This window comes from Dasypus novemcinctus, chromosome 9 (assembly GCF_030445035.2).
Source record: "Dasypus novemcinctus isolate mDasNov1 chromosome 9, mDasNov1.1.hap2, whole genome shotgun sequence".
NCBI lineage: Eukaryota > Metazoa > Chordata > Mammalia > Cingulata > Dasypodidae > Dasypus > Dasypus novemcinctus.
The window spans coordinates 86729797-86749519 of record NC_080681.1 but is presented as its reverse complement, the minus strand read 5'-3'; the positions used below and the strand labels follow the sequence as shown (position 1 = coordinate 86749519).

At 53.4% G+C, this 19723-nt stretch overlaps 1 protein-coding gene across 2 annotated transcripts in view; it reads left to right on the top strand.

Annotated features, from left to right (window-relative positions):
• The window catches only part of FAAH (fatty acid amide hydrolase), a 28272-nt gene extending 11266 nt beyond the window's left edge, over positions 1–17006 (top strand). Inside the window, exons 2-15 of one of the 2 annotated variants that reach the window (XM_058303637.2) lie at positions 690–803; positions 2950–3093; positions 3350–3483; positions 3561–3767; positions 3973–4013; positions 4254–4378; positions 4962–5087; positions 5623–5720; positions 6933–7032; positions 7351–7391; positions 8195–8234; positions 8720–8828; positions 9356–9501; positions 16560–17006. In XM_058303637.2, the coding sequence (XP_058159620.1) occupies positions 690–803; positions 2950–3093; positions 3350–3483; positions 3561–3767; positions 3973–4013; positions 4254–4378; positions 4962–5087; positions 5623–5720; positions 6933–7032; positions 7351–7391; positions 8195–8234; positions 8720–8828; positions 9356–9501; positions 16560–16622 (1488 nt within the window). In that variant the 3' untranslated portion in view covers positions 16623–17006. Of the gene's footprint in view, positions 1–689; positions 804–2949; positions 3094–3349; positions 3484–3560; positions 3768–3972; positions 4014–4253; positions 4379–4961; positions 5088–5622; positions 5721–6932; positions 7033–7350; positions 7392–8194; positions 8235–8719; positions 8829–9355; positions 9502–9968; positions 10376–16559 lie in introns of those variants that run through there. The other variant, XM_058303636.2, reaches the window with a different exon arrangement.
• Positions 17007–19723: the final 2717 nt, after the last annotated feature.

Here is a 19723-nt window from a genome sequence, read left to right as displayed (position 1 = left end):
GAACCTAACCTGGACCTCCCATGTGGTAGACAGGAGCTCAATCGCTTGAGCCACATCTACTTCCTGACATACCTCTTTTGTTCACTGCTGTACTCCCAAGCCTAGTATAGTGCTTGGTACAGAGTAGGCACTTAATACCTCTCTCTGGAATGAATGAATGAATTGTCCCTTTCAGAGATGGCCTTCAGGTATAGCTCCAACCACTCAGGGCTGAGGTGATCAGATATAGGTGGACAGTCAGTGGACAGCCTATGTTGGGTGTGCAGAGTACTGTAGTTTATCGGTATGGTCCTAGGCAAGGCATTTTCCCTCTTTCAGCCTCAGATTCTCTATGTGCACAATGGAGTGTTAATAAGACTTCATCAAAACACGGAGCACACCAGCGCGTTGCCTGGCACACAGCAGGCAGCCATCCATGGTGGTTGTTTTGTAACAGTTTAATAACCAGCTTGCCCTACCTTCTGGAGGAGCTATATCTGCACTGTCCAGGGATGGCCAGGGCCTGCTCAACCTGGGCCATGTTTTGGGTATCAGAGCTGCGGGTAGGCATGTTTGTCATGAATTGGAATGTGACGGTGACCATCTGCTTGGGTGAGTGTGGGGGCTAAGGGGAATGGACTGCACGTGTCTGCTGCAGGCATCTGGGACCTAAGTGGAGTAGGGGACTGATTGGAGTGTGTCCCTCTCAGAACCCTGACCTGGACTCTGAAACACTGTTGGCCCTGCCCCTGCCACAACTGGCACAGAAGTTACGCAGAGGGGAGCTGTCTCCTGAAGCAGCACTCTTCACCTACGTGGGAAAGGTAAGGACAGCCAAAGCCAACCAACGATCCTCCTCCCCCCTCCTCCTCCTCCTCCTCTCTGTATTGGCTGTGGGGCAAACCTGGCCTGGTGTCTTTCCTGCCGAGGGCCATGGTGGAACTGCAGTGCCAGGAGCTGCCAGGGAAAGAAGGAGCCAGAGCCAGACCTGATAAGGTTGCCTGTGTGTGTATGTGTATGTGTGTGTGTATATGACACTGAGCATGTTGTCTTAGCCAGAAAGCCAGAAGCTTGGCTTTCAGTCCAGACTTTTCCTCCCACCCTTACCCCATTAGTTACCAAATCTGGTCTGATAGCTTCTTAATTCTGTCCAGTTCATCCCCTTGTGTCCATCTACCTTCAACTACCCTGTTCCTTTACTGCCAGCTCCCTCCATGACCAAACACCGGCCTTCTGGCCAGATGCCCTCTTAGGTCTCCATGTCCCTGACTGAATGCCAGTCAGCAGAACTGGCTCTTCTGCTCTTCTCTCTCTCCAGCATTATCCCTGGCCCTGCCCTCCTGGACCTTGGGGCATCAGCAACTCAGCGTTTCCCTGGTCTCTAGGGCCTGCTGTGCTCTGTGCTAGCTTTCCCTTTGCCCGAAAGCTCTTCCGCCTCTTCTTTCCCCTACTTGGTGCCACAGGCTCTAGGTCGAATCATCAGGGCTCAGAGTAGGAGTTGTTTCTTCAGGAAGCCTTCTCTGACCTCTCATTCCCAGCCCGTTAGGTTTCTGCTTCAGCACTCCCTTTCTAATAGCATATTTGTCATCACAATGTAGGGCTTTTCTCTTTCCTGTACAAGTGTGGGGTCTTTGTGGAAAGAGCTTTTTCATTTTTGAACTTAGGTGCTAAATACAATGACCTTCACATAGTAAGTGTTCAAGGAGTATATTTGAGGGAACGGCTGTAGCTCAGTAGTTGAGTGCCTGCTTTGCATGTACGAGGTCCTGGGTTCAATCCCTGGTACCTCTTAAAAAAAAGAAAGAAAGAAAGAAAGAAATATATTTGAAATGAAAGAAAAAAAGAGTGAATGAATGAATTGTGCTTTATGAACATGGCTTTGTATATGACTTCTTGAAGAAGTATGTGACAGTAAGAGTGATCACTAAGGTGAATATAAGTGTGATATGTCACGGTTACGACTGTGTATGAAATGATGTGAGTGCAGCTGCAAGTGGGTGAGAGCAAGAGAGAGAGAATGCCTGTGTGGAGAAAGGTCCAGAAACTCCTGGGCTGCGTGACACTAAAAGGAAGGACATATATATAATCTCAACAGATGGTGTTGCCTCTTCCCTACTCTACAATGTCCCTGAAAAGGTTCCTGTCCTTCCTGGTCATCCACAAGAGAGTGTTCTAGTCACAGATCGGTGTTCTCCTCTGCTGCTTTGGGTAGCCTGGGACGGATTTCAGGAGCCTGGGCCCAGGTGCCTGAGTGTAGCAAGAGGACCTGTGCCCTTTTTCCTGTGGTGTTTGACAGGAGCAGGAGGAGTACTTGCTGAAAGTTGCGCCACACTCTGCGCAGGCCTTTCCTTCTCTTCGGGCTCTGTTGGGTATGGTTTAAGGGCTCTGGAAATGTCCATGCCAGACACCCACTATTAGCACATCATTCCTTTCAGTCAAACTCCTCCACACTTGATCACACTTGGTATCAGTGAGTCACTCCAACATGTGGCTTGATTACAGATTCCAGAGTTCCTGGGAGTGGGGAGGCTTAGCTGGGACAGGCATGGGGCAGAGGAGAGAGTGCTGGGCTCTGGGATGTCAGAGTGGGGGTTCTAGGCCTGCTCTGTGGCTGACTCCCAATGTGACCTGAGATGGGGGTCTGCCCCTGTCTGGTTCCCACCTGCCTCCCTTGGGTAGAGTTGTGGCTTGGAAGAGGAGAGGAATGGCCAAGGGCTCATCTCCTGCTGGGGGCTTCTGAGGCTGCTATCGTACTCCCTGAGTGCCTTGGGGTACGCCCTGGTAGTGCGATCTCTTGCCATCTCAGAGCTGAAGGCAAGAGACAGGCAAGCTGGGGCCAGATGTTCCCAGCAAGGTGGGTGCTGGGCACTAGGCCATCCTCTGCCTCTGCTCTGAGCCATGGTGCTGATTACCCTTTCTCTTTCTCAAGAGCCAGCCTTGTCCTCTTTGTATTCATTCCCTCCTCCCCAGGCCTGGGAAGTGAACAAATGGACCAATTGTGTGACCTCCTATCTGGCTGATTGTGAGACTCAGTTGTCCCAGATTCTGGCAGGCCCAAAGCAGGGCCTACTCTACGGGGTCCCTGTGAGCCTCAAGGAATGCTTCAGCTACAAGGTACACTCTGCTTCCCTGAGAGCCTCAGTCTGAGGCCTCTGTTTCCACCCACCCCTACCCCCATCCCTGCCAGCTCTGTATCCTGGGTCACCCTGGGCCCTCAGGGGAGGCATGGTGTCCAGAGGCCTTGAGAAGGGACCATGGATTCCACTGGCCTTGGCCCTTGTGGTGGTGGGCAGGGGGCAAGGGACCTGGGCTACTGAAGGGTTCCTGGCTCATCAGTCCTGTCCTTCTTGGTGCCTGGCCTTCTTTCCAGGGCCAAAACTCAACATTGGGCTTGAGCCTGAATGAGGGCATACCGGCAGAGTGCGACAGTGTGATAGTGCAGGTGCTGAAGCTGCAGGGCGCCGTGCCCTTCGTGCATACCAACATTCCCCAGTCCATGTTCAGGTTGGATCTCCAGTGGGATGGGGCAAGGGTACCAGTGCCAGTATGACATGGGGCTGACCCATTCCTGCTCCCCTTAGCTACGACTGCAGCAATCCCCTCTTCGGCCAGACCATCAACCCTTGGAGATCCTGGAAGAGCCCGGGTGGCTCCTCAGGTGGTGAGGGGGCCCTCATTGGGGCTGGAGGCTCCCTTCTGGGGTTGGGCACTGACATCGGTGGCAGCATCCGCTTCCCCTCTGCCTTCTGTGGCATCTGCGGTCTCAAGCCTACGAGTAATCGCCTCAGGTATGGTGGAGGTGGGTGGAGGAAGCTTCTGGGCCCCTCGATGTGTGACCTTGGCCTACTTCCAACCTTTCTGGGCTTCAGGCAGAGATTCACTCACCAGATTCCTAGTTTCCAAAATTGTGAGGGTTCTGAACTGCTGTGTAGGTGTGGGGTTGGGCAGAGAGTGGCCTTTTACTGCTCCTAATATCTTTTGTTTCTTATCTAGCAAGAGTGGCCTGAAGAGCTGTATCCAAGGACAGGAGACAGGTGAGGTCTGTGGTTCCCTCAGCTCCCAGGAGGAGGATAGGGGTCTACCTGATCCACCTCTGCCCCTACTTCTCCTGTGGGAAGGGTTTGGCCTGCAGGCCCCTCTCACTCTGAGTTTCCTACCTGCTTGTGTCTGCTTAGTTCCTGGGCCATGACCCAGCCCCTTGCTTTGACCCAGCCCCAGTAACCACTGGGGCTGGGTGACTCCTCCTCCTTCCTGCCCCCATCCCTACCCCACAGTGAAAGTCTCAGTTGGCCCCATGGCCCGGGATGTGGAGAGCCTGGCACTGTGCCTGCGAGCCCTGCTGAGTGAGGACATGTTCCACTTGGACCCCACCGTGCCCCCCCTGCCCTTCAGGGAGGAGGTGAGCAGGGGTAGGAGGAGAGATGAACCTGGGGGTCAATTCAGTTATCACTGGTGCCCCAGAGCCCAGATGCAGCCCCCAGGTGGTATGAGCAGGCCTTGGAAGCCCTGTCTCCTGGAAACTGTCTCCCAGGAATCTGAAGCCAGGCTCAGCTGCTGCTGTGTGGCTAGCCAGCAGATAGAGCCCTTGTATGTATTTGGAAACACTCCCAAACTTTCAGACAGGGGCTGGGAGTCGCCTCTGCTGGCCCAGCCTCTGCTGCTTTTACTGAGAAATGGGAGTTAACACCCATGTCAGCGATGTTTGGCCCTCAGTAAACAGGAGACTTCTTGACGGCATTCCTTCCCCTATCCCCAGCATCCGGTATGATGCTTGGCATATAACAGAGTGAGTGAGTGGAGGGCAGTTAGAAGCAGAGATGTCTCCCTCCCAGAGGAAGCTGGTATCTATGGGTAGCATCGAATGCTGGCTCCAAAAATATCAGCCTCACAGCCATGCCTGGGGCGGAGGGGTTTCTCTGACCTCCGGGAGGCCTGCCTAGGGCTGACCTCTCCTTACCCCAACCTCTGTGTTTTGCCTCCAGGTATACACAAGTTCTCAGCCCCTGCGTGTGGGTTACTATGAGACTGACAATTATACCAGGCCCACACCAGCCATGACGCGGGCCCTGCTGGAGACCAAGCAATGCCTCGAAGCTGCTGGCCACACGGTATGGCTGCGGGAGCCTGGAAGTCCTGGCCTCTCCCCTCTCTGGAGGAGCCTTCCTGGTACCCATGGCCACCCCCTCCCTGGAATGCTCTCCCGACCTGAGTGTTTTGTGCTTGGGGTAGACCTGTGTCCCCATGCGATGGGTATACAGAGGGCTGATCCAGAGTATTGTGGAGAGTGGTTGATGGTGAACTCGGTCCTCTGCTGGGTGGAAGTGTGAGCATTGCAAAATTGGAGGGCCTTGTCAACTATGAGCAATAGTGCACAGCTATCCGGAGGTCCCCAGGCCCTGAGATGGGTTCTGGTCTGCTTATCTGAGGAAACTTTAACTGTGACTTTAGACTTCTTTCATGGTGTGTATGGTGTGTGTTCGACAGGAAGTTTTCATGGGTCAAGAAAGCTGATTTGTGGCTCCCTTAGAGCTCCCAAGCAGGCAGAGTTGGTCCAGTCCATCCTCAGGGCCCCCTGAGCAGTTTGAGGTCATGGGAATCAGAGGTTGCTAGTTCTGGGGGCTTTATATCCCTCAACCCTTACAGCTGGTTCCCTTCTTGCCAAGCGACATACCCCGTGCCTTGGATATCCTGTCGATAGGTGGGCTGTTCAGCGACGGTGGGCAGAGCTTCCTGCAGAACTTGTGAGTGATGCTGGGCTTTGCGGCCCGTGGTGGGATCAGGAGATGGGCAGACCCGGGAGTCCTGGGGCAGGGAAAGCAGCTCAGTGCTGTGAGCCCCACGATGGGCTAGCTGGGAGAGGACCAGGACAGGTGCCAGCTGAACAGGAAGAAGGTCTGAGAATTCTGGGACGGGACCTCACTGTCCCTGAGACTGTGCAAGTTGAGCCTGGGAATGTCTTGCCAGGGAGGCTTTGGAAAGATGCCAGGCCAGGGGGAGACTGGATTGAGCATCCATGGCATGGCTCTGAGCTGAGCTTTTTGCGAGGGAGGAGGTGACAGGGTAGTTACTGTCAGGGTGGGGGCAATTGAGAGACAAGAGGCAGGATCAAGGCAGGAGTGTGGGGTCTAGACATTATCTGTGACTCCAGGCTCTGCCCGACCTGAGCCTAGTCTTTCCCTTTTGAGGAGGACCTCCATTTTCCTCTCCTGTTAAGTGGGTGGGTTGGACCAGACCCACTTAAAGTAACTTTGCAGGGCTCATATTTAGAGAAACTGGTTCCCCTTGGCTGTTTTCAGTCTCTAAGAGTTGGCAGGGATGGTGATCAGACCTGTGAAGGTGAAGGCCTGGGCTGGGGTGACTGGTGCCCTTCAGACCATAAACCCACGCCTCTTTCTCACCTGTGGGGAAGCTGGGCACCTGCACTCAACCAAAGGGCCCAGCCTGCAGTGTTCTTCCCCTCCCCCAGTAGCTGAGAATGGTCCTGGCTTCAGTGGGAAGGGCTAGCCCCTCACCCTGACCTGGAAATGAGACATTTCCCCAAGATCTTGAGTCAGAGATAGCTTCCAAGACAAGACTCATGGGTGGCCCACGCTGGACCTCCCCACTTGTGCCGCTAGGTTGGCATCAGTATCAAGAGCAGGGGATGCTTTCCTATCAAGCCCTGGTCAGAGAGAAGCTGCCTTTGGTTCTTACTGTGCCAAGCTGGGTTGGCCAAGGAAGGAGACATGGAGCCCTGCCTTGGGGGAGCTCCCATGGCTGTGGGTAGAGCCCAGGCACCTGATGAATCAGCAGAAACAAGCCTCATGTTTGAGAGGAGGCAAATGAAGGGGCTGGACACCAGTGGTTCCGGATTCTGGTTTGGAGGGAGGGGAACAGTGGGGACACAGTGGGTGGGTAAGCCAGGAGGGATGCCTGGGGAGGGAGGGCTCTGGGCTGGACTCTTTGTCTCTCAGCAAAGGTGATTTCGTGGATCCCTGCTTGGGGGACATGGTCTTAATTCTGAAGCTGCCCAGGTGGCTTAAAGGACTGCTGGCGTTCCTGCTGAAGCCGCTGGTGAGGGGACAAGGAGTTGAAGGGACTGGGGTGGCGTGGGAGGGGGCCTCTGGGAGCCTCCTGTTGCCTTCCATGGCCTCTGGCTTTTTTCCCCCTCCCTTCACCCTCTCTTGGTTTGGGCAGGCGTAGCCTTCTCTTCTCTCCAGCCTCCACCCCCTTGCAATCTTCAGCCACCCTGCATGTGGAAAGGGGTGCTTTCCTGGAACCTGGGGGTGTGGGGGTGAGGGGGTGAGACAGAGGGAGGAGGAAAGGGTGGCTCAGCCTGAAGAAGATTGTTGCCAGGACTTAGTCGTTGACTCTGTGTTTTCCATTCTGTAGTTCCCAAGGTTGTCATCTTTTCTCAGCAGCCTTAGATCTCGGTAAGATTATTTCCTATGCCCAGATGCCCTGTCTCTGGGTCCAAGTGCTTTCTAACAGCAAGCAGCAAAAGACTGGAGAGAAGTAGCTTGCAAGGCTAGAAGTGGCTCAGGCAGGGTGGAACCTCTGTGGCCTTCAGGTGGGGCCTGGAAGTTCTGTCTCAGCAGAGGCAGGCAGCCTGCAAGGCCAGGTCTGGCTGGAGAGCAAGGGTCTGAGGGAGATCACAGAGTGGGAGAGGGTGAGGGCAGGGGGTAGAGGGGGAAGACTGACCTGACTGGGGCAGGGGTAGAAAGAACCAGGGAGGAGTTGGGCTGGGGAAGGGGTAGATGGATACCAGGGACCTGGTGAGAGATTCTACTCTTAGCGATTGGAACTGAACTGAGCTGTATCAGATCCCACCTGCCCCTTAGTGCCTCAAGCTGGAAAAGGAGCGCACAGACCACCCATTCTCATGCCCTGACATTCTGTGGTCTTCCTTTCTTGCCACCAGGCATTCAGGACTTTTGACAGTTCTGGCTCTCCTGTGTTCTGAAGGACAGCTAGGAATTAGGCCTGTTCTAGTCCTAGCTCTGTTATGGAGTCATGGAGTGACATTGGTTAAGTCCCTCTTGGGGCCTGAGTTTCTCACCCAGACAGTAGCTGGTTTGCACTTCTCTCCAGCACTACTTCCTTCCCAGGATTCCATAGCGTTTAGAAGGGTCCGTGGAGGAGTGAGATCCGGAAGGTGTAAAGGGTAGGGGGTCTGATATTGCTGACCCCATTGACAATGCCCATCATGGTGACTGACCTCACTCCCTCTGTCCAGGTCGGCTGGAAAGCTTTGGGAGCTGCAGCATGAGATTGAGGTGAGGCCCGAGCCCCTAAACTAGAGCAGGGCGGGGGATGCGTGGAGATGGACAGGGCACCTGCCAGCAGAGTCTCTTAGCTACTGGTCCCACTGGTCTCCTGGAGCCGCTGAGCATTCCCTCTTCCACTTCTTGTACCTACCTGTTCTCTGACCTTCATTGCCCAGACGCTGAGTCCCAGCCTGGGGCTTCTGATCTGATTGCTTCTTCACCCCTCTGGGGTTGCCTGTGGCCATGCACTAGGTGGCTCTGCCTTGACAGGAAGAGCTGCTTCTACGTTTTATGCAGGAGGCAGAACAAAAGATGCCCCATGAAAAGCAGCCACTACCTGCCTGCCAGGAGGACCTCCAGCCCATTATGGCTCAGCCCAGATCCAGGGGCAGGCACTGGGGCCAAAGCCACCCCAGCCGCAGTCCCTGCATTGCAGAGCCCACGTGGTGGGCTGGCTCTGAATGCGTCATCTGGTGTGCTGGTGTCCTCCCCAGCTGTACCGCAACGCCGTGATTGCTCAGTGGAGAGCACTGGACCTGGATGTGCTGCTCACACCCATGCTGAGCCCTGCTATGGACTTGAATGCCCCAGGCAGGGCCACAGGTGAGGCCTGCTGCCCCACCCATGCCCTTGCCACCCTGGCCTCATCCTGCGCCGGAAGAGGAGCCCTGGAGGTGGGCCCTGTCTCCCCACCCGGAGGTGCTCCCATTCGGCTGGCTGGAGAGATGGGTGTCATGTGGAATGCCCTGGGAGGGAATGAGCTGTCTCAGCACTACTGAAGTTAGGGAAGCTTTTGGGAATCTCAAGTTGCAGGGGCTGTGGCTTTGAAAGGTGGCGTTTGAAGACCAGGTGGAATTTAGGTAAGCAAAAAAAAAAAAAAAAAGGGAACAACATTTCGGGTGGGGTAAACTATATGGGCAAATGGACAGGGCAAGTATCAGCAAGGCCTCCAGCCCTGTCCTGCAGTCTGGATCCGTGAGCTTTGTCACTCAAATCTCAGCCCTGGGCAGAGAGCTTTCCCTGCCAGCGAGGGCAGGATGCCATTTCCCAGGGAAAAGACTGAGGCCCAGAAGGGACAGTCAGCACCAAAGGCCACACGGCCTGCGCCAGCCCCTTGTGATATGTTCCAGGGGCCGTCAGCTACACTATGCTCTACAACTGCCTGGACTTCCCTGCGGGGGTGGTGCCTGTCACCACGGTGACCGCCGAGGATGAGGCCCAGCTGGAACATTACAAGGGCTACTTCGGAGATTTCTGGGACAAAGTGCTGCACAAGGTGAGGCCGTGGGGCCTGCTCTGAGCCCCCACCTTCCCGTGAACTCACATCCGGACCCCACTGTGGAAGAAACAGTGTTAGTTCTCACTGGCCTTTCTTTCTTTCTTTTTTTTTTAAGTTACCTTTTTTTTTTTAAGATTTATTTATTTATTTATTTCTCTCCCCTTCCCCCCACCCCCAGTTGTCTTTTCTCTGTGTTCATTTGCTGCGCGTTCCTCTTTTGTCCGCTTCTGTTGTCAGCAGCACAGGAATCTGTGTTTCTCTTTGTTGCGTCATCTTGTTGTGTCAGCTCTCCGTGTGTGCGGTGCCATTCCTGGGCAGGCTGCACCTCACTGGCCTTTCTTTAAGCAAGCCCCCGAAGGCCGTGCCATGACCCTGCTTTGCCACCCCTCCTCTCCAGCTGGGACGCTGGACCCGGATGGGGTCCTGCCTTGCTAACCCCCATCCTGACACCTGTATCTCTGCAGGCCATGAAGAAGAGCATAGGGCTGCCTGTGGCCGTGCAGTGTGTGGCTCTGCCCTGGCAGGAAGAGTTGTGTCTGCGGTTCATGCGGGAGGTGGAGCAACTGATGTCCCTGCAAAGCGGCCATTCTGACTGCAGCGCACCTGTCTGCCTGGCTGCTGAGGACCTGAGGCCCACTCACGCTGCAGCCCAGCCTAGCCAGGGCACAGCTGCCCCGCTGCAAGGAAAAGTTTAGCCTGGGGCAGAGGCTTCCATATACCCCCCACCACTGCCACCAGGAGCCCAGGCCCCTTGAGTCTAGACCTTGTTCCCTCCTCTGGTCCCTGCTGTCAGCCCAACCCATCCCTCATGTAGCATCCAGTACCTATTACATGGGTAAAGGCCCATCAACAAGCAAGAAACGGTTCCTAATGTGTGTATTTTCTGAGCATCATTATTGGGGGTACTGGGGGTTGGAGCCTGCTGAGAGCATGGCTGGTTTGGTCTTCTAAAGCCCAGCTCCAGCCTTGTCAGTCTTCTGCTCCAAAACCTCCCCTGGTTCCCATCACCCACAGAACAGACACTGGCTTCTCAGAGTGGGTGTTACAACCCCTGACACCTCACCCCTGCCCCTCTTCTCCCACTTAGACTAAGCCCTACTTTGCTAGACCCTGCCCTTTTTCTTCTTCCTTCCTTTGCTCCTTCCCTCTGCCAAGCATGCCCTTTCTGCTCTTCTGCCATTGCATCCTTTAAGGTCCAGCTCAGGCCCCTCTTTTTCCACCAGAAGTGTCCCTTCTTCCTCTTAGCACCCAGAGTAAGTGGGCTGTTAACTCCCAGTCTGCCCTGAGTGGTGTGCATCTGTAGATGGGTCTGCTTCCTTTGGCACATGGGCTCTCCTTGAGGGCAGAGACCCTGTTGCTACATTTTTGTCCTTTGTGGTTAGCATCAGGCTGGGCACAGGGCAGCAGGGGAGTACCTCGGTTGAGCTGCAGGATGTCAGGAGTGCTGGCCTTGAGCTGATGCTGCTGGGAAGCAGAGCCCACCGGCCTGGGGTAGGTGAGCACCAGACAAGGCTGTCTGGCTGAAAGTTCTCACAGGGATGCCCAGGGACATGATTGCTCTAGCAAGGATTGTGATTCCTCCTGAAAGAGGAGGATCAATGTTGAGTCTAAAAGGTTTTCAGAGGCTAAGATAGGGGGTGAGGACATCCCATAAAGAGGGGAATACATGCCTAGAAGCCACAGTGAGGTTAGTAGGTGGGGGAGGTGTGCTGAATGGGTGCAGGAGAAGCAGCAGAGTTGTAGGCAGGACCAGATCAAGGTGGACTTTAGGGGCCAGGCCAGGAACTTGAATTCTATTCCAAAGACAGTGAGAAACACTTGAAGATTCACACAGGCACAGTGAGGGAGTAGATTTTGGAGGGGCAGAGGCTGGAGAAAGGTAAAGAGGCTGCTCCATGATCCCTCATCTGAGGAGGGGGCTTGAGGCCTGAGCTAGGGCAGTGGCCCAGGGGTGGAGAGAGGGGTGGTTTGGGAAATAACGGTTGGGATGGAGGTGAGCTGCTCAGCTCAGTCTCACCCCTGCCCAGGCTGCCCACTCACGTCTTGCCTTGCCTGGTGGGTGGAAGTGTGGCTAGTATGTAACAGATTCCAGGGGCTTCTGACCCTGCCAGCAGAGTCCCCGCAACCCTCCTTAGCCCCAATGCCAGCTTCCCTGCTTGTTGTAGAAGACATTACTGAGCCTGGACTCTCTGGGCGGGGTAGACCCAGGCCTTCACCTGGTCAATTTCAAATCCTTTTTCAAGGCAAGCTGTACTTCCAAGGCTGCCTTCACTGCCCTGCTTTTCCTGCCACTCCAGAATGGCTTTCCCCTCCAGGCTCTCGTACTCGGGCTTCCAGGCTGCCGTACCCAGTAGTGACTGCACTCTCTGCCAGTAGTGTCCCTGGGGGCAGGCATATGGCCACATGCCTTGGGGCTTCTTCAAGGGCCCAGCCCACATGGACACCTGGATCTGGACATCCAGGTCCATGGCGCATTTTGCTCTGACTCCTTTAACTGCTGCTCTATTATTACCTCCTATTGCTCCATAAAACCACCTGCCACCTACCCCATTTCTCTGTTACTGATATCCTTGTTTTCTCAGAAACAACTGGGACTTTGTTCCCTCAATGGTTTATTGATTCAGCCCTTGGAGGCCCTGAATGGCCAGCCAGACTCAGCCCTGTGCTGAGTGGCACTGGAGACCAATATTATGGTTCCAATCCTTAAAAGCCTCCTGAGGCTGGTAGGGGAGCTGGACATGGACACAAACACATCTGCACCAAGGTGATTAGGGCTGGGGAACAGGATGGCAAATGCCACCAAGGGAAGGGGGTGGTCGTCACTGAGACAGGCGTCTACTGCTTTTCATCTCCATGGGTATATTCTAGCCCACGCTACGGTCCTCTCTCTTCTGGACATTGCAATAACTTCCTAACTGTCTCTTTGCTTCTGTCCTCTCCTGCCTCCATATAGTAGCCAACGTGGTCCTTTAAAAGTGCAAAATCAGAATAACCCTCCAGTGCCTTCCTGTCCCACTTAGAATAAATCCAGTTTCTGCCTTGTGTCTTACAAGGCCCTGTGTATCATGGCTCTTACCCTGCTGTAGCCTTATCTTGCATGCTGCTTCTCTTGATCACTGTCTCCAGTCACATGAGCACTTTTGGTTTCTTGATCATCTCAAATTGGTACCTGCTTCAGTGCTTTTGTGCTAGCCGTTCCCACTGCTTGGAACACTCAGCTCCAATGTCACCTTCCCCAATCAGCTTCCCATCACTTTCTAACACATACTATTTGTACTTTCTTGATAGCATTATTATTGTCTGAAATTGTTTTTTTTTCTTCAGTCTTCTCCACTAAAACATAAGCTTCCTGAGGGTTGCACTTTGTTTTGTTCATTACTATTTTATTTTAGAGATTTATTTTATTTACTTATTTTTATCCATCCCCTCATTGTTTGCCCTTGCTGTGTCTATTCGCCTTCTTTGTTTCTTTAGGAGGCACCAGGAACTGAACCTAGGACCTCCGGTGTGGGAGGGAGGTTCCTAATTGCTTGAGCCACCTCCATTCCCTGCTTTGTTGTGTCTCTCATTATGTTTTTTCTTCTTGTGTCTCTTATTGTGTCAACTTGCCATGCCTGCCTGTTGCATCAGCTCACTGCCTTGTCTTCTTTTAGGAGGCCCTGGGAACTTCTGCTCCCTGCTTTGTTGTGTCTCTCATCATGTTTTTCTTCTTGTGTTTCTTGTTGCATCATCTTGTGTCAGCTCACTATGCCTGCCCATTGTGCCAGCTCACTGTCTTCTTTAGGAGGCACCAGGAACTGAACCATGGACCTCCCATGTGGTAGGCAAGAACTCAAATTGCTTGAGCCACATCCGCTTCCCCACCACTATGTTCTTGGCATGTAGAATGGTGCTTGGCAGGTGCTCAATAAATTCAGTGAGCATTAAGTGAGTACCTACAGGGACCAGGCATTGTGTTGGGTGCTGGGACTGCAGTGATGATGGAGACAGGCTTGGTTCCTGCCCTCTTGGAGCTGACATTCTGGAGGATGTTTGTTGAATAAATGAAAGGAGAAAGGGTAGCAGGCAGGTGTGCTAGTGAAGACCCCTAAATATTTAGTGCATAAAGGGAAAAGGTGGTTTTTGATGAGGAAAAGGAGAGAAAGGGCTTTCTGAATTCCTGGATTCACATTTACTAAGTACCTACTATGAGCTATCGCCCTTCTGGGCCCAGCAGGTGTTCTTCGTTGACCCTTTTGCTGACCACTCTGGTCTCACCTCCCTCCTCCCAGTGCTCACTTCCTGGCCACCTGGCCACAGGCAGTCCTCTGGACACTATATACCTCCTAATTCCATGCCCATTGCCCTTCCTGGAATGCCACTTCCCATATCTCTACCCAAAAACCTGCTCATCCAAGGTGCGAACGATTGTCCTCGTCCTACATCTCTGTGAGGCTGTGTTGAAAGGGCTTTTTTATGCTTCTGTGCTTGCTTGAAGGCAAGATTTCCTCATTTATATAATCATTGCAAGAACATGCATTAAGCAGTCTCACATGTGCCAGGCTTTGTACTAGGTGACCACAAATACTTTGGAGATAGAAGCAATATCCATGTACTTGTGCTATTCAGCTGACATATATTTAGAGAAGGTGTCTGCCATGCCTCTATCCACCCTCCCTTTCCACTCCCTGGGCTTGTGCTATGCAAGTTTAGGGCACAGAAAGATTACCTGCCATTTGTCCCTGTTTAGGCACAACTTTTAGGGTCATCTTGGGGCTCCAGCCTGTTGAGAGCCTTTGGTATTCTGGCTCTGTTGCCCACTATTTCTCCTCTGCCTCCCAACTTGCACATCTACAACTCTTTGAGGACTGGACCACTTCAACTTCATCCAAGTCAACAATAAATATATTGAGCAGATTAGAGGCAAAAAAAAGAGCCCTAAAGTGAGTCACTCCAGGTGACCTGCCAGGGCAAGCTCATTGCCACACACCCTTAAGAGACAGCCACATAATTAGTCACAGGTCTCCCAACCAGAACTATCTTCAGTTCACATTTCTTTGGGCAGCCAACCTTGGCTGGGCCCTACCAGATTTCCCACACGTGATTTGGAGTGATGACTGGGTAACTTGTGCAAAGTGAGACCATTTGGAGTCAGTGCTGCATGTGGTTTAACCTTGTAGGCCCAACACTCAGCTCTGTGCCTGACCCTAATGGGTACCCAGCAAAGGCTTTTTGAATGGACGGATGGGTGACTTGTTATTAGTGAGCCCATTATGGCCCATCCTGAGTACTTCCTCTTGCCCCCAACAGGTAATTTCCCAGTCAGTTCTTGACTCTCTGTCCTTTTCATATTTATTTTACCCACTGCCATGATCTTGATTAGCATCCTTAAGGACAGATGGCTCCCATTCTATACTTATTTCCTGATCTTCAGTTCCTCATCTATCCCTCCCCCCTGCCGCCCCACCAGTCCACCCGTCCACCTACTCATCCAACCAACCAACCATCCATCCATCTTATATATCCAGGAATATATTGAGTTCTTCCCAAAGAATGCTTTCATTACAAGTAAAGACAAACATCAAATATGTAATTACACAAAAACTCTTGCTAGAAATGCAATAACAGGGAAACAGATGTGGCTGAAGTGATTGAGCTCCCTCTACATGGGAGGTCTTGCGTTCGGTTCCCAGTGCCTCCTAGAGAAGATGAGCAAGACAGCAAGCTGGTGTGATGGGCTGGCATGGTGAACTGAGGCAACAAGATGATGCTACAAGGAGACATAAAGAGAAACACAACAAAGCAGGGATGGAGATGGCTCAGGTGATTGAGCACCTCTATCCCTCACAGGAGGTCCCAGGTTTGGTTCTCAGTGCCTCCTAAAGAGAAGATGAGCAGACACAGAGCATACAGCAAATGGACACAGAGAGCAGACAGCAAGTGCAAACAGCAGGGATTGGGGAGGGGGAATAAATCATTAAAAAAAAAAAAAAGCAATAATGCAGAAACACTGCATAATGTAAGAGTAAACCAAGTGGGACTGATCCAGCCTGGAATGTGTGTGTGAATATGAGTGTTTCAGGGAATGCTTCCTGGGGGAAGTGATATTTAAGCTGAGAACTGTGGTGTCACAGAGGTCAAGGAATAAGTACGTTTCAAGAACAGTGGATTTGACAGCTTCAAATTCTGCTGTTTTAGCTGTGAGGAAATAATTGGAATCAGGGCATAAACCAGACTGGATTAGGTTGAGGAGTGAGTGAAAGACAAGGAGATAAAGGTAGCAGGTGTAGATAGCTCATGAAGTTTGGCTGTGAGGTGGAGGAAAGAAATTGGGGGTAGTAACTACAGAGAGTACAGATTTCAAAGAACATTTTTTTTCTTTTAAGATGGGAGAAACTTTAGCATGTTAATGCTGGAAGGACCCAGCAGAGATACACAGAGGATAAGTAAAGGTAGGAATGGGTAGGCTCAACCCTTCCATCATTCCTTCATTTAAGGAATATTTGTTAAACACCTACCATGTGCCAGACATTTTGAAAAATGGAACTTATGAAAATTTTTGGAGAGGGAGGCAGGAAATAACTAATAACAGATAGGATCATTTCATCTACTGATAAGTGTAAAGAAATATAGTGGGGTGGTGTGGTAATGAAGGGGAGCAACTTGAGAAAAGGTGATGTAACAAGGTCCAGCTGCTGTGGTAGCAGATGCCGGCTGACATGGCCTGGGAGGTTGAGGCCAAGAGGGGAAAGCCAGTGATGGGGTAAGGGGAGGAAATGGTCAGAGAAGAGGCAGAGAACATGGGGAGTTCCAGAAGCCCCTTGGAGATGTCAGAGTCATAGTGTTAGAGGGCAGATGACCTTGGGACTACCCTTTAAATCATGACCAGTGGGTCAGATTGCTGGTTCTGTGGTCACTGCATGCTCAGACTCAACAGTAACCACCACAAGCATTTCCTTCCCCCCCAAATCTGCTGCTTCTCCTGACTTCCTGGTCTTGAGGAAGTCACCATTCTCCATGTCACAGTGACTGGCAGCTAAGATCACTAACTGCTCCTCTCTCCATCTCTGAGACAGAAGACTGGACTGAAACATCTCAAGAAGAGTGGAAGGGGGCAGCGGACTTGGCCCAGTGGTTAGGGCATCCGTCTACCACATGGGAGGTCCACGGTTCAAACCCTGGGCCTCCTTGACCCATGCGGAGTTGGCCCACGCTCAGTGCTGATGCGCACAAGGAGTGTCCTGCCATGCAGGGGTGTCCCCCACGTAGGGGAGCCCCACGTGCAAGGAGCGTGCCCGGTAAGGAGAGCCGCCCAGTGCGAAAGAAAGTGCAGCCTGCCCAGGAATGGTGCCGCACACACGGAGAGCTGACACAACAAGAAGACGCAACCAAAAGAAACGCAGATTCCCGTGCCGCTGACAGCAGAGGTGGACAAAGAAGACGCAGCAAATAGACACAGAGAACAGACAACTGGGGGGTGGGGGGGGGGTAGAGAAATAAATAAATCTTAAAAAAAAAAAAAAGAAGAGTGGAAGGTTCCCAAACCAAGTCCCCTCTGTTTTACTGCTCACACCTTGCCAGGTCTTTCCTGCTCTTCTGCTAGGAAGTCTCCTTGACCTCCCCATACTCACCCCCACCCCCACAGACTCCTTCCCACCACTGCTTTCACTGCCTGGCTTGTGGGTCCCTTCCCCTGGCCTCAGTTAAGTTAATTCCATAGGTGCGGTGGACTCAGAGGTGAACAATTGATAGTCCCTACCCACAGGGAGCTCCTATCTGATGAGAAAGTGGGAGATGATACTGGAAGAAAGAACCAACAGACTGGGGAGGCTGGAATGCCAGGATCAGGAGTACGGCCTTGCTTTGAGAGTTATGGGACTGAAGGCCAGCTGGGGGGCAGGGCAGGGGCAGGGTTGAAGGCTGTGGCCGATGCCTCAGCCCTCACCTCCTTGGCTCATCTTCCTGGGGCAGGAGCCTCAGCCCTGATGAGGGACAGAACGCAAGAGCCCCCGACTGCTCCCCCAAGCGTTCCCTCTTTTCCTCTTTCCCTGGGCCAATCGCCCCCTCAAAACTACCATTCAGGGCAAATGTGGCCTTTTTAGTCCACCTCCATGTATTTTTTTATGGGGAACAAAGAGCCTTGTGAACCCTATTAAGGTAATTGGCAATTATCCCAAAACAACTGGAAACCACAGGAACAGCTCCGTCAGGAACTTGTGGGGCAGAGTGGGTGAGTGGCTGGAGGGGCGGTCAGGGCCTCGTCACCTGTCCAGCCACAGCCTGGGCCCTTCGGTCGTCAGGCTCATCTCTGCCGAAGCCTCTTCCCCTGCATGGCCTCAGGGATGTGGGTTTTTGTCCTCACCAAGTTCAGAAGGGGTAAGAACTAGCTGGGAGGAGGAAGTAGCTCTCCCACACCCAGGGCCATGGCCCCCGCCTGCCTGGGCCCCAGTTGTGAGTGGGAGCCCTGGCTTCGAGGCTGACAGTAACGAGCAGGCGGGATACTGGAGGAAGCAGCTGATACATCTGCACAGGCTGCCCAGGGCCCGGGAAGGCCTGGCTGTCCCACATGCCTTACTCCCTGGTGCTGCTACTGCTGCTGGCCTTTCTGGGGGCTGCCTTACCCGGCAGGCTCCAGCGCGGAACACAATCCCCAGGGCACGGAAGCGTAGGGAGGTTGCGCTGCAGCAGATGGAGGCCGTGGCCCAGCGTCTCCCGCTGCAGGTGAGCCGGCATCAGCCCCTGGGGACCTTGACCCTCAATCACAATAGGTGGACCCTCCCTCAGGGCAGGGCCCCTCCCATTACTCATGCCCCCTTCAGAATACAGGGGTCCCAAGCCCTCCCCGGGCCTGGCTCTTTGTGTCGCTGGCAGTTCCTCCTCCATCTGCATCCTTTGAGCAACTTGAGGTCAGGGACTGTATATTTTCTCTATTCTCCCAGCGCGCAGCACCTGGCTCAGTCACGCGGCGGACGCTCACTTGAGGTATTTGTTAAGATAAACTGGTAAAGGCAATTGGAGGCAGGGAGCCAGGCCTCTCTTTCAATCCCTGAGCATCCCCAAACCCCGCTGAGGTAGGAGCCCTGGTCTGCACATTCTCCCTTTCGTCCCTACCCCGTTCAGTTTGGCAAATGTTTGCTCAGCACCTGATAGGCACAAGGCATAAGGGGTCACTGAGACAGGGCCCTCCCAGGAGGCTTAAAAAGGACTTTGACAGCTTCAGTGGTGGTATTTCAAGACATTCAAAGCACAGGACCAATCACTGTGGCTGGTCTGTGGCCTGGGATTAGCAAGTGAGATGGCTGAGCTGTGGGTGTGCCAGCAAAGCCTTCCTAGGTTGGCAGAGAGAAGGGCAGGAAGGAGGGGCACGGAGACAACCCTAGCCTGGGCCTGGGGCTTGCAGCTGTGTGGCCTGGAGGATGTAGCAGCCCCTTTCTGGGCTTTGGGGTTCCCAACTGGCCGTGGAGGGGAGCTCACAGTATCTCAGGGTTCCCTGCTTTGTCCCGATGGTGGCAGACTCCCTCTGAAAGCCCCTGGGGGGGGGGGGTGGGTATATAGGCAGGAGCCCCGGAGGTGGGGGTTGGGGGTTGGGCCTGAGGCGCTATCCCTGTGCTCGGGAGCTGCTGAGTGTCCTCTGCCGTCCCCTGGATGGTGATTGATGGCCCCAACGGGCAGCTTCCCTGCTCGAGCTGCTACAGTTGCTGAGAATGTGTATTAATATTAATTGGGGCTAATTAGTTGGATAAATCAATCCGCCCCCAGAGAGCAGCTACCCCTCCCCGGTTGATGGGGAGGACGTCTGGGCTAATGGGTTTGCTGTGGCGAATCAGCATGATGGAGAGAATTCCGGGGCGCCTGTGGAGGCCCCATCTGTGCGTGGCGGGGAGTTTAGGTTCCTTTACTATAAACACAAGGGTCTGCTTGCGTGTGCCTGCCGCTGGTGTTTGTGTTCTGGTCGGTGTGGACCCAGCTGTGGGCTGCTTGTCGCACGTGCGATGTGTGTGCGTGTGGCTGTGTCTGGCCGAGGGCCTATGTGCTGGGTTCCTGCTACTGGCTGGAGTGTATACGTGTAGATGTGCGGATGGTCTGGTTGCTGGGTGAGGGCACCTGGTTAGTATACATGTGGACGTCTGGGGTGTGTGACTGTTTGGCTGGGTGTCTGGTGAGGGTGTGTGTCCGGCTGGGTGGAGGTGTGGAAGGGGCTTGGGGCAAGTCACCCATGAGGTCTCATGGTTGCAGGCCT